At 38.4% G+C, this 14,156-nt stretch overlaps 1 protein-coding gene across 2 annotated transcripts in view; it reads right to left on the reverse strand.

Annotated features, from left to right (window-relative positions):
- Positions 1-1,306: 1,306 nt before the first annotated feature.
- HBS1L (HBS1 like translational GTPase) overlaps positions 1,307-14,156 on the reverse strand; it is a 94,465-nt gene continuing 81,615 nt past the window's right edge. The window contains exons 16-19 of one of the 2 annotated variants that reach the window (XM_066247781.1): positions 13,949-14,057; positions 6,628-6,728; positions 3,103-3,247; positions 1,307-1,949 (exon numbers count right to left, since the gene is read on the reverse strand). In XM_066247781.1, the coding sequence (XP_066103878.1) occupies positions 1,938-1,949; positions 3,103-3,247; positions 6,628-6,728; positions 13,949-14,057 (367 nt within the window). In that variant the 3' untranslated portion in view covers positions 1,307-1,937. Of the gene's footprint in view, positions 1,950-3,084; positions 3,248-6,627; positions 6,729-13,948; positions 14,058-14,156 lie in introns of those variants that run through there. The other variant, XM_066247782.1, reaches the window with a different exon arrangement.

The raw sequence follows: 14,156 nt of genomic DNA on the forward strand, positions 1-14,156 counted from the left end.
CTCAGCTGTGTTTTAAGTGATATTCACTTCACACCCAACCTCAAGAATGCCCCAAGGAAATAAACCCAACTACAGTCAATGAGGACATGTTTCTAGGGCTTCTGGTAAGACACGCTTTTCCCCTGTCATCGCCCTGGACGAGGGTCTGGAGCTCTAAATGTAGACTCTCGGGGGTCCTGCAGGGAGACCGAAGGCAAATCAACACTAGAGAGGGCAGAATAGAGCGGCTCCTCCTAGAGTCTAGGGCAGGGGTAGCCAACCTTTTTACACCTACCGCCCACTTTGGTCTCTGTTAGTAGTAACATTTTCTAACCGCCCACCGGTTCCACAGTAATGGTGATTTATAAAGTAGGGAAGTAACTTTACTTTATAAAATTTATAAAGCAGGGTTACAGCAAGTTAAAGCACATAATAATAATTACCAAGTTCTTTATGTCGGATTTTCCCTAAGTTTGGTAGAATAAATCTTTATAAAACAACTTACTAGAGTTAAATCTGTTTATTTATACCGGGTTGCTCCACTACCGCCCACCGGGAAAGCTGGAACGCCCGCTAGTGGGCGGTAGGGACCAGGTTGACCAGCACTGGTCTAAAGTGATACGAAGTCCGGGCTACTGCTCCTCTCTCTTTCTGCTTGAGTCACTTTAAATTAAGTTTCGGTCAGATGCGTGTGCTAAACTCCTGATGAATATAATATACAAATAAAACACTTTCTCACCGTAGCAAGTCACTCTGAAGTGGTAACTACACAAACACTTCTCAGTAAAGAGATTAGACGGGTATGTTCACTTTGTGATCACTGTGCACTTTACCTTGGATGATCTTCTCCAACTAAGAAGAAACGCCGTGTACATGGCGAGCCATCAAGACACACATCACGCCATTTCCCAATTTTAAAAGCGTGTCATAGGATCCACCAGATCAGAACTCCAGGCCCGGCTGAGGATGAAATCTATTCTAAAGCAGCCTATATCCGGGAGCCAGCCCAAATACTTATCTAAATATACCTTAGTTTGATGTGAAAACTTTAAGAAAATCATAACTGACTCACAGGGGACTTAACAGTCTATAAGATATGCAAGATAAAGATAAAATGATCATATATGTAGTTCTAAAAGTGGGAATGGGAAGAATCAAGTTAAGTTATGGCTAGAAATGGATAAGCCTAAATTTGATCTGCTATTAGGGTAAAAAGCAAGGATTCATGTGAAGGAGTTGGGAAACTCTTAGGTGAAAAAGATCCCATAAAATCCTAGTAGAGAATCTTATACACATTTAAGAAACAAAACACATTTTGCTGTTATGCTCAAACTAAGACATTTTATTAGCTGGCTTGTCACCTTAAATAATAGCTTGAATAACAAAGGAAGAGTTTCCACTAATTCCAAACTAATCCTTCAAAAGTTTAGTTCTTGGAGGAAGAACATACCTTATGCTCAACACGAAATACCTTTATTATAACCTTTAGCAATTCATTTCTTAGAGTTAACTAAAAAAATAAAGTGTGCTGGTCAAATATTAACTATCTCAATCATCCAATTTAGTTGTTTTTCTGTAAAATGTATGCTGTAGAGTTGAAAACCAAGAGAAAACTGTAAACATTCTGTGGTTTGGCAGGAAGTAGAGTTCATTTCAGGATGATTCAATGTCTTCTAATGCATATTTCAGACAGTTTCCATAAATCTCAGCAAAGTAAATCCACTTACTAACAGTTCAAAGGGAAGGCTGGTTTGTAAAACGAAAGTGCAGTATTAGCTTCTCCTGCCAGCTGGCAACTTAACTTTTTGCAGGAGTAATGAGTAATCCTTCTTTAATTTTCTCTCTGACTTAAAAAAATATCAATTGCACATTGCTCCTTAAACTGAGTAATTGGATTCTTCAGAAACAGAGGTTAGTTATGTCCTTGCATGTGGAAATATGGTAGAAATTCTGACCCATCATTCTTTTATCTGTAAAGGAGAAAGATATATTTGCTTAATCAGTTTAATCAATCACATTAAAACAATCAACAACAAAAGGCAAATAGTAAAATCATTATTCAAGGTGAAACTTTCTTCCTTTTTCCTGCTACTTTTCCCTTTCCTACTCATACTATTTCTAAGATTAACTATAATCTCTCCATTATTTCCCACAAGAAACTGTATCTTATTTTTAGAATGCTCTTTTATAAAGAATGCTTAGGCAAGTTATACATAGTGTTGTCGACAATGATATTAGATAAGATTTATTGAACACTTTATATGCCCCAGTTACTGTGCCAAGTCTTTCTACAGATCACTTTATTTCACATTCACAACTTCACAACTCTGGGAGGCAGACTTTATTACCCATCTTTATAGGAGGGTAAATGGAAGGAGAAACGTGTACTTGTGCTGCTAGGAACCCATGGGTGGTTTAACTCCAGAGCCTACATGATACACGTAGAACTGAATTTATACAACCTAAAGCCCTATGTTCAAAGTTTACATCTAATTAAATGACTTGATAAGCTTTATGCAGAAAATATATAAATGAATAAATCCCCACTTAAAAATATAATACTCATAAGATTTCTATTAATCATGACAGTGTAGAAGAAAGTTTAAATTACTGAAATTTTCTGGCTCATTCATTTCTGGCTATTTTCAACAAAATTCAACTGCACCTCACTTTATATAATAGGGTTTTTTCCCCAGAAACATTACTAATATGTTAATGGAACTTTTTGAAAAAATTATTTCAAATGCCCTGAAAGCCAATTATTTAAAGGAAAAATTTTAATGAGGGCTAGACTATTAAATAAAATTATTACTCTGAATTCACTTGACTTTCAAAGTCTGAATTCTCCTAATTTATAGGGCAAATTTATAGATTTCTCAATGGATTTCTTTTCATTCTGAGCAATGTTACTAGTGGACAAAACAGTTTGGAAGTCTCACTATGGGAAGTTCTAAGACCAAATATATATTTTGTCCTATCTTTTAACTTTTTAATCTAAATTTTAAAATTTATTGTTCTAATACCATAACTATGTTCCCTTAAGCTGTAAGATCTCAGTAATCATTCTTAAAAGGGAGACAATGACATGACAACATGGAAACACAGTCAGTCCCTGTAAAATACCTCAGTGACCACCCCAGCAGCTATTGTAGACCCGCTGTAGCGCAGCATGAATCTCCCCAGCTCCTTAAAGTCTTTGTAGAGCTCCAGAGCGACCGGTCTTTGTGTCTGTAGCTCTACCAATGCATTCTGGCCCTTAGTCAACAATCTAGCAAGGAAAAAAGGAGAACAAATCAATACCCAATTGTGGTGAATAAATGAAATAATCAGAAAAATAAAGAGTACACACTCGATCAACAAATCAACCCATTCTTTCAAATATTTAAAAATAAAACTTTTTTTTCTTAAAATGATGTGTTCTTTGAATTTTAGTGGATTAGCTGAAAACAACAGAAATTCTAGATTTAAAAAATATTAGCTAGTTCATATAAATTTTTAAAGAAATATCAGCCAGTTCATATCTCTCTCTCTGCATCTATCCATAAAACTAATCTTTCAGATATAACTCTGTCCCCTGAAGGGTGCTATAACCTAAAGTATGATCAAGGCCCCCTCTACTAAAACCTTCCCTGTCATTTCCTTAATGAAATCCAGAGGTTCAATTATCTAATAAAGAAAGTGAGGCACTTGGCACTTTAAAAAAAGAATGCAATGCCCTCTGCTATGCCTTCCCTAGTAAAATTCTAACTGGTAGATTATATGTTAGGAAGTTATCTGTAAAGAGGGTAATCTAGCACTAACAGACTACTCTTTCTCTCTCTCTCTCTCCTTCCCACCTTCCCTGCTCTCTCTTTACTCATATAGAAATAGTGATTCTTTAACAGAGGTTCAAGACAAAAATCACATAAGAAGATTTTTCCACAATACAATGGTTCTAAGGAAATGAAGAGGGTAGGGCATGGGGCCAGCTGTAAAGAGGTTCACACAGAAGAGCAAACCAATAAAAACCCTTACACATGGGCACAACACCCATACTTTCTAACAGAAGTAGAACACAAAAGGGGACATTCTGAAATTGTTCTCTAATTTAATTTTGATGTGCTCTAGAAAGACAGAGACAGCAATCATAAACCCACCTTCTGAAAAATTATTTCAGAGACACACTGATAGAATAAGTGAAACAAGTTTCTTAAAAAAGTATTACAAGCCCTGGCCGGCTGGCTCAGCGGTAGAGTGTCAGCCTGGCGTGCAGAAGTCCCGGGTTCGATTCCCGGCCAGGGCACATAGGAGAAGCGCCTATCTGCTTCTCCACACCTCCCCCTCTCCTTCCTCTCTGTCTCTCTCTTCCCCTCCCGCAGCCGAGGCTCCATTGGAACAAAGATGGCCCGGGCGCTGGGGATGGCTCCTTGGGCCTCTGCCTCAGGCGCTAGAGTGGCTCTGGTCGCAACAGAGCTTCACCCCAGAAGGGCAGAGCATCGCCCCCTGGTGGGAAGAGCGTCGCCCCCTGGTGGGCATGCCGGGTGGATCCCGGTCGGGCGCATGCGGGAGTCTGTCTGACTGTCTCTCCCCATTTCCAGCTTCAGAAAAATACAAAAAAAAAAGTATGACAAAATTTCCAAATACTGGTTTAGACAATTTCAGTCCAAAGTCTCATTCCTCAGGAAGGAGAAAGTATACGGTCTACCAGAAAGTTCTGTCTGTTTTTGGAATAAAACAAAATACAAATTTTTCTTACCGTCAATAAACTTTATTAAATAATATAATTGCCATTATTATTAATGATTTCTTGCCAGCATGAGGGCAATTTGTATATCCCATTTTTGAAAAATGTTTTATATTTTGATGCAAAAAATTGAACCAAGTGCTTGTTTGATATCTTCTTCATTTTTGAATTTTTTGCCCTTCAAAAAATTTTGTAAGGACAAAAACAAGTGATAGTCGGAGGGTGCTAAGTCCGGGGAATATGGTGGATGCAACAGACATGCTTCTGTAGCATTTCTTTCTTGTTGAAATTCGTAAAAATTACAGTGGCATAAATGAACTTTATCAGTAGCCATGGGTACACTATGGCTTCACACATAAGACTAACGTGAATCAACTTTGTTTTAGTTAATTTGCTACGTCAGTATGTCTACATTAAATGATAAAAATAGAGAGGCACACATGCGCCAAATAAACGTGCTTACGTGTCGAAACTTGTTGTGATGGAAACGGATAGAACTTTCCGGTAGACCTTATATTTATGATTGAACTTAAGTTTCTAGAAAGCTCAATTCCCCTTCATCTGAAGCAACCAAGTCTACATGGAGCCTTTAGTGGAAATAAAAAGGCCAAAGAGCGCTGGTGTAAAATAAAAGGGCACAGTTAAAAATAGGATGGCAAGAAAAACTAACATGAAAATATACTGAAAACTAATATCACTGAATGGTAGGACTTCATAGCAGGAAGGGGAAAATTCAGGATTAGATCTGATGAGCCAGTTTCAGATTGAGAATTCTTCAAATCACTTGTCTGGGTCAAACCACCTGTCTCCTGTCAAAAAGATATAATTTATGTGAACCAACTCACTGCGTCAGAATCCTGGTTCTGCTACTTGCTAGCTTTGAGACCTTGAACATAATATATAACCTCTAAATCTCAGTTTCCTCATCTAAAACATTGGGAAAATAACAGTATCTGCACTTCATACGGTTCCTGAGAATAAAACCATGTGAAAACATTCACGACAGAGCCCAGCTTCAGTGGTCCTCAAGAAGTGTTAGTCGTTACTTATAATATCACATTTCTCAGAACATTATGGCAAACACCCATGCTAGAAGCTAAAGGCTGAGGTTAAAAATAAAGAACTATCTTTAAGAGATTAAATAACCATTTTTTCATAACTAACGGAGAAACAGGATGAGTTTAGAGCAGTGTGAAGATCCTCTCTCCCACCTGCAGCCAACCCAATAACCCACTAACCACCTCTGGCCTCTTACACAGGTGCAAATGAGGAGAAACACCGAGGGCTGAAAAGGGGGGATTTTGAGGTGGGATTCCCCATAGAACTGAAGAGAGGAAAACCCCAAAGCTGAAGCAGCCAAGCCAAACTGTGGTTAGCCTTTAGTTGAATTAGGTTAAGAAACTTAAGTTTCTCAGGAAGCACTTCCTTTGAAAAATCCCAAACTCATCCACGCCAAAGGGGAATGGTCCACAAGTAGGTCTCGATATTAATGGTAAGCAGAGGGTGAACATGATGGCGATTAGCTCAGCTTAAGGTTCCAGGTGGACACTGAGCAGGAGGAAAAGACTTTCCAGATAGAAAAACTAGGAGCTACAACGTATGCAGTTCACCTTCTCCCTGGGCGTTCATAGCATGGGGAGTGCTCTCATAAGGAGATGACAAAGTTAAGAACACTCAGCTGAATCTGGAACCAGAGGCAACATATGATTCAAATTAATCTTTTAAAACATAGGACTGGTTTTTTAAATGGCTTTATTTTTACATGGCTTGATGCATACATATGAATTTATATTTCCATTTTTATTTATATTTCACACCCCCCCCCCCCCACAATACAGAACAGAAATTATACCTAGCACTCGAACCTATGGAAAAGCTTAAATATTTCTTTTTGTGTCTTATTATTTATGCATTAAAACACTTACTTAGGTTTCTTCTTGGTGACTTCACCGGTGCTTTTGTTTAAGACACTAATCAATCGTTTAATAACAGCAGGTTCACTGACAGTTTGGTAGTGTAACAGCACCTAAAACAAAAAATTAGAACACTAAAACACTGCTTATCGTAGTATCTTTGGCCTACTATTTGGATGCTCATGTTTAATCACATTAAATGCAGCCTTAGAGCCTTCTCAGGATCTCCAGTTCTTCCTGTAAGTCTCACAACTCCAGTCAGGCCGTTCTTTTACGGCACTTACACCCCTTACAGTGTAAAGTTCAGTGAATTGCGTAACCTTCCTTAAAGGGTGTTGCTGAGAATTAAATAGGATCAGAGACAGTGTCTGGTACAGTAGCTCTTCATGAAAAATGTGACTTGTTTCATCAAAAAAGTAAGGGGGTAAATAATGATATTCAGCAGGAATTAATATATATTCATTGTCGGATAATGAAAATAAAATAGTATATGAAAATTCAGACCAGCTTTCCAGTCAGATAGACCTGAGTTCAAATCCTAACTCTACACCTTCCAGCTACACAATCTGGGGCAAGTCCTTTAACAACCCTTCACCTCCCACACCCCCAGCCTCAGGGTCCTTATCAATGAAATGAGGAAAATCTGATGTTATTGTAAAGTGCTGCCTAGGCACTTTAAGACGGTACACATTCAGCTAATTAATGGTCTTACTTCTTAGCTGCTATTGTTCATATTTTATATTTAAGAAAATTTAATATCAAAAAGGCTAAGTAACTTAATGTGGTTGCAGTGATGTGTGTCAGAGAAAAATTTTTGCTGAGGGCAACAGGAGTCCATTAGACTGTCCTTCCTTCAAATAATAAGGATGGAGTGTGCACTATGTCTGTAGTTTGGGTTAGCGGAGAGATCAAATACCCAGGAAGTGGCGAAGCTATCAACATTTGTTTGGTTTGTAAATACCATTTTATGCTGTTTTTCTGAAGAAACACTGACACTTCTACCCTAAAATTTCCTGGCTAAGAGTCTGCACGTTTGGAAAACAGAAATACTGGTAAGTACAAGGAGGACTTGTGGATACACATTCTTGGACTTAAGAACTTTCTAAAAACAGAGTCCCTTAGTCGGCTGTTTTCTAGTTCTGTCTGGTTCTCGCTTACCTCTGTGACAAAAGTCACCCAGGATGATCATGTCTCATCTGAATTAAGTCTGCTTCCTGGTATCACTGCCCCACTCCTGTCCTGCATAACCCATTCTTCATCCATCTACCAGACTGATTTCTCAAATACAAATGTAATGATATGTCCTTGCTATTTAATGCTATAGAGACAATTCCACTACGAGGCACCAGGCCCTTCTCAATCTGACCCTGTTGATCTCTCTAGCCTCAACTTTCTCCGTCCTCTCTTCCATTCTGTGCTCCAGCATATAGAGCTTCTACTCCCTACCTGCACCAAGCCCTTTCTAATTCAGCCTTTACAGGCACTATGCCCTCTGGGAACACACCCTTCCAACCCTACAGCTTCGTCTAGCTAACTCCTCCTCATCCTCGTACAACCGCGCATCGCTTCCTGCAGGAAGCCTGAACCGAGGCTGGGCTCGATTCCCTGCCTTCATGTCCTATAGTCCCATTACGTAACATCTCACTTTCACTGCACGTGCTACTTTGAATGTCTGTCGTCCATGCAAACATGAACTCTGTGAGGAAAGGGTGCACACCAGTGCCCGACACTTAACTGGCACTCAGTAAATATTTGTGAAATGAATGCAAGAATAAAAAAATTAAGAGCACCTAAAACACATGGAGAAAATCAGTCACATGGTTTGGTTTTGTTTGTTGTAAAGGCACAGCTGAACCTCTGTTACTCTACGGAGGCAAATTAGTTTCCTTTCTGAGTGTCATTTCACTGCTAAAAACTGCAAAGTCCAGAAAAAAATTAACAACCGACTCAGGGAAAATAACACAACGTCTACAATGGGTGGTAAGTAAAGTGGTGAAAACCGTGTTTGTACATTCAATCAATTCTGATATCAAACAGCACCAATGTAACATAAATGTAGGTCTACATACTCAGAAGCATCTCTTTCACAACAATGAGGTAAACAGGTTGCCCCTTCACGGGGCTCAGATGTAATTGAGAAATTGGCACCGGTCTTATGGTTTGCCAAATTTAAAAAAAACAGAGGCACATGAACTTAAGTTTCTTCTAACCTTTGTGAGCTATGTGTGAGTTCCAGGGAAAATCAGGTGGATGAAAAATGGGTTGTGGCAGTGAGGTGTTAGGTTTTGTCTGTCTCCACCGTGTCTTACAAATAGTAGCAGAAACAAAAGGCTTGTTGAACACAAATGAAAAATCTATACGGAAATAAACAGGAAGTAATGATATATTATCTTAACATTTTAATTCATATTATATATATATATAACCATAGTCACCTGTAATTCAAAATGATCCATAGCATAATGTAAAAAGAAATTAAAAAGTAGTACATTTCAAAGTGAGAAGTGCTAAGAGTCATCACTTAATTCCTTATTACTCAGACAGCTACAACCTCTTACGAGTCTCTGATTCCTCATCTGTAAGTGGGTACAATACTACTAGAAGTACACAACCCTGCAATTTCAAAATCCCAAAACAAAGAAAACCGAAGTTCTAATTCTGTTATAAATGCAGTTAAGTAGTATAATGGGATTTGTATTAAAGTGATGCCATTTATAGTCCTCACTTATTTTACTTAAGCATACTTTTTTTTTCAATAATTTTATTTTTTTATTTATTTTTTTATTTTTTCCCCCTGAAGCTGGAAACGGGGAGAGACAGTCAGACAGACTCCCGCATGCGCCCGACCGGGATCCACCCGGCACGCCCACCAGGGGGCGATGCTCTGCCCATCAGGGGCGTCGCTATGTTGCCACCAGAGCCACTCTAGCGCCTGAGGCAGAGGCCACAGAGCCATCCCCAGCGTCCGGGCCAACTCCGCTCCAATGGAGCCTTGGCTGCAGGAGGGGAAGAGACAGACAGAAAGGAAGGAGAGGGGGAGGGGTGGAGAAGCAGATGGGCGCTTCTCCTGTGCCCTGGCCAGGAATCGAACCCAGGACCTCTGCACGCCAGGCCGACGCTCCACCACTGAGCGAACCGGCCAGGGCAATAATTTTATTTTTTTAATGGGGCGACATCAATAAATCAGGATACATATATTCAAAGATAACAAGTCCAGGTTATCTTTCGTTCAATTATGTTGCATACCCATCACCCAAAGTCAGATTGTCCTCTGTCACCTTCTATCTAGTTTTCTTTGTGCCCCTCCCCCTCCCCTTTCCCTCTTCCTCTCCCCCCTCCACCTGTAACCACCACACTCTTATCAATGTCTCTTAGTTTCACTTTTATGTCCCACCTACGTATGGAATAATGCAGTTCCTGGTTTTTTCTGATTTACTTATTTCGCTTCGTATAATGTTACCAAGATCCCACCATTTTGCTGTAAATGATCTGATGTCATCATTTCTTATGGCTGAGTAGTATTCTATAGTGTATATGTGCCACATCTTCTTTATCCAGTCATCTATTGACGGGCTTTTTGGTTGTTTCCATGTCCTGGCCACTGTGAACAATGCTGCAATGAACATGGGGCTGCATGTGTCTTTACATATCAATGTTTCTGAGTTTTTGGGGTATATACCCAGTAGAGGGATTGCTGGGTCATAAGGTAGTTCTATTTTCAGTTTTTTGAGGAACCACCATACTTTCTTCCATAATGGTTGTACTACTTTACATTCCCACCAACAGTGTATGAGGGTTCCTTTTTCTCCACAGCCTCTCCAACATTTGCTATTACCTGTCTTGTTAATAATAGCTAATCTAACAGGTGTGAGGTGGCATCTCATTGCAGTTTTGATTTTAAGCATACTTATTATTAAGTCGGGATACAAAAATGTTCGATTACAGTGTGTTGCTCCATTCCGTTAGGGGTATATGTAACATGCCTACATCATATAACCTTTCTAAAATCTGAACATTTCTGAATTCTGAAGCACACTGACCTAAAGGATTGGGACTCTATACTTCATGTGGGGTTGTAGGAATCAAACTATTTAGTGTTTTATAAACTATAATAAGCTACATAATCTTTTAGATGGCAAAGGTAATTTCTTAAAGGAAAATTGAAGGGCTATTTTCCAAAGGAGGTAAGAGTTCAGGGTACTTATCAAAAGATGAATGAATAAACAAAAAAATGGCATTTATATACAATAGAATAAAATTCAGCCTTAGAAATGATTGAAATTCTGATATGTGCTACAATATGACTGAACCTTGAAAACATTATGCTAAGTAAAATAAGCAAGGTGCAAAAGTAAAATAGTATCAGATTCTATTTATATGAGGTACCTGGAATAGTCAAATTCAGAGACAGAAAGTGGAATAGTGGTTACCAGAGGGTGGGGGTGGAGATGGAGAGTTAATGTTTAATGGGTACTGTGTTTCAGTTTGGGATAAGGAAAAGGATGGGGTTGATGAATACATAACAATGTGAATGTACTTTATATCACTACACTGTACACTTAAAAATGGTTAGATGGCAAGGTTTATGTTATATTTTACCACAATAAGAAAAAAATTAAACATGACTTCAACTAAATTCTTCCATTTTCTCTTCTTAAATATATAGAGGTCCTGGCTGGTTGGCTCAGCAGTACAACATCGACCTGGTATATGGAAGTCTCATGTTCAATTCCAAGTCAGGCACACCTGAGAAGCAATTATCTGCTTCTCCACCCGCCCCCTCCTCCCTTCGCCTTCTGCTGCTACGGCTTGATTGACTCTAGTGCATTGGCCCCGGGTGCTGAGGAGGGCTCCCTTGAGCCTCCGCCCCAGGTGCTAATAGCTCCGTTGTGAGCATGGCCCCAGATGGGCAGAGCATCAGCCTAAGACAGAAGTTGCCAGGTGGACCCCATCAAGGCACATGCAGGAGTCTGTCTCTGTATCTCCCCTATTCTCACTTAAAAATAAAAAAATAAATAAGTTAAAAAAAAATATATATATATAGAGAGAGAGAGAGAGAAAGAGAGAAAGTTTACCATATAAATCAAGGGAGACAGATATATAGGGTGGGCAAAAGTTGTTTGTATAAAAACTAATACAATAATTAATAAATAATAATACAAGAATAAACTGTTTCACATAAAACTGTAAACCTACTTTTGCCCCACTCTGCATTTATGTAGCATCAAGGAATTAGTCCCTAAATAGTAAAATTTTAACTACTTAGGGAGCCTTTTCTTGGTTAAAAAATATATTTTTTAAAGTTTCTTCCCAAAGGAAGTGGACAATGACAAAACATGACCATTCCTTCTGGAACAAATTTCATCCTGCATTCGTGAACAGACATGAGTGGAATCTCATTAAGCGGCCCTGAAAAACTTTCAATTCATACTTATTATTAAGAAACTACTGTAGACAGGAAAACAGTCTTACAAGGGACCTCTTGACCTCTCTACCTCTCCAAGGGCAAAGACTATTGTTGCAGGAGTAAACACACGCAGTAACCAACCTCTTACACTGGACGTACTGCTTTCTAAAAATGAGTGCCATTTATTTATAGCAATTAAGTTGTAGTTTCTTGTCTATCAATACATGAATTCTGAGTATTTAAAAATTAAATATTTTCAACTAAAACAATTTTTTGGAAACATTTACTCATTTTTTTAGCATATGGGAGAAATGGAATATAATTATAAAACTAGAGTACTTAAATAGTATCTTATAAACATAATTTTATATGATCAAATTTACATAGAATTAAAAATAATGGTAAGCAAAGTACATAGTTAATTCAAATAAAAATGTCTAAGTATAAAATGAATTTAAATGAGCAGGAAATAAATGAGTTATTTCCAACCCCTAAACATTATATCACCAATTTATATAAAGTTTAAAGGTCAATTACTATCACTGTCTTACTTTTATTACAAAGATGCATCAGATGGTGAAATGATGTGTTTATATTTTCAAAAGCAAGTCATTTAATTCCACTGAGAAACAATTTTTACTGTCATGCAGAATCTGTACTATATAAGCTAATTGAGAAAAAAAAGTCTAATGGGAAAATGTTTATTTGTTAAGTGGCAAAAGCAAGGTGCCAACCTATAAACAGAGTATGCCCCAAAATATCTGGAAAAAAATTACACATAAAACAAGGAATTTATGCTAAGCACAAGCAGCAGTATCTTTTCTGGGTAAGTAACATTACAGCATAAAACGGCCCTCTTCCCATAAATGTGTACGTTCAAATGATGCTGGTCAGTGATAACCTGCAAACCAACCTCATAGCATGTAGGATTTGAAGGTGCTGCTTCAACACAACTGAGTTTACCCTATGGCAAGCATCCCTGGAACAGACCCATAAATACCAATGGGTGGACAACACGTACACAGAAAAATACACTGAAGTGTACAGGATATCTATGTATAAATTATGCAATTACAGAACATTCTTACTAACTTTATTTTGTTGTGTTTTCCAAAATTTCCTATAACTATGTATGTATTATAATTAGAAAAACTACAAATAAGCATATTAAAACAAAAACATAAAGACCTACTCTATGATTAGTCAGGTAACCTTTAGAACACAGTGAAAAAGTATCTGCTGATTTCCCTAGATAAATTTCATTATTATCATTAGTTTGCATCCTATTGATTATAAAATGTCTACTCAGAGCCTCTTTGAAAAAAATATTCAGGCTCAAGGATCAAAATAAATATTATTTTCAAATTGTAATTTCATGTTTTTCTGGATTAGAGTAATAAGATATTAGTTGAAAATGACCATAGCAGCCTGACCAGTCAGTGGCACAGAGGATAGAGCGACGGACTGGGACTCAGAGGATCCAGGTTCAAAACCCAGAGGTCGCTGACTTGAGCGCAGGTTCATCCAGCTTGAGCACGAGCTCAACCGGCTTGAGTGTGGGCTCACCAGCTGGAGCGCAGGGTCACTAGCTTGAGCATAGGATCATAGACATGACCCCACGGTTGCTGGCTTGAGGCCAAAGGTCGCTGGCTTGAGCAAGAGGTCACTCACTCTGCTGCAGCCCTCTGGGTAAGGCACATATGAGAAAGCAATCAATGAACAAGTAAGGTGCTGCAACGAAGAATTGATGCTTCTTATCTCTCTCCCTTCCTGTCTGTCTGTCCCTATCTCTGACTCTCTCTCTCTCTGTCAAAAAAGAAAAAAAAAGAAAAAAGAAAATCACCATAGCATCATCGCTTATAAAACAATTATTACGTTTTAGAATAAAGTGAGTTTTCATTAGCAATTAAACATTTTGAAACTTACAGGAAATCCTTTAGTGATAGGAACTTCAATATTAAAGATGAGGATTCGGGCTCTGAAACGAGTGCAAGCTTTGATGGGTTCTTTGGGGCCACAGAATATGCAGCCAACACTGTGACCAAAAACAAAGGAGAGAAGGTTGGGGGACAAATAAATACACATCCAATAGGAATACCTCTAACACCATTTACAAAGTAAAACAATCAAGCAA

This window comes from Saccopteryx bilineata, chromosome 12 (assembly GCF_036850765.1).
Source record: "Saccopteryx bilineata isolate mSacBil1 chromosome 12, mSacBil1_pri_phased_curated, whole genome shotgun sequence".
Classification (NCBI taxonomy): Eukaryota; Metazoa; Chordata; class Mammalia; order Chiroptera; family Emballonuridae; genus Saccopteryx; species Saccopteryx bilineata.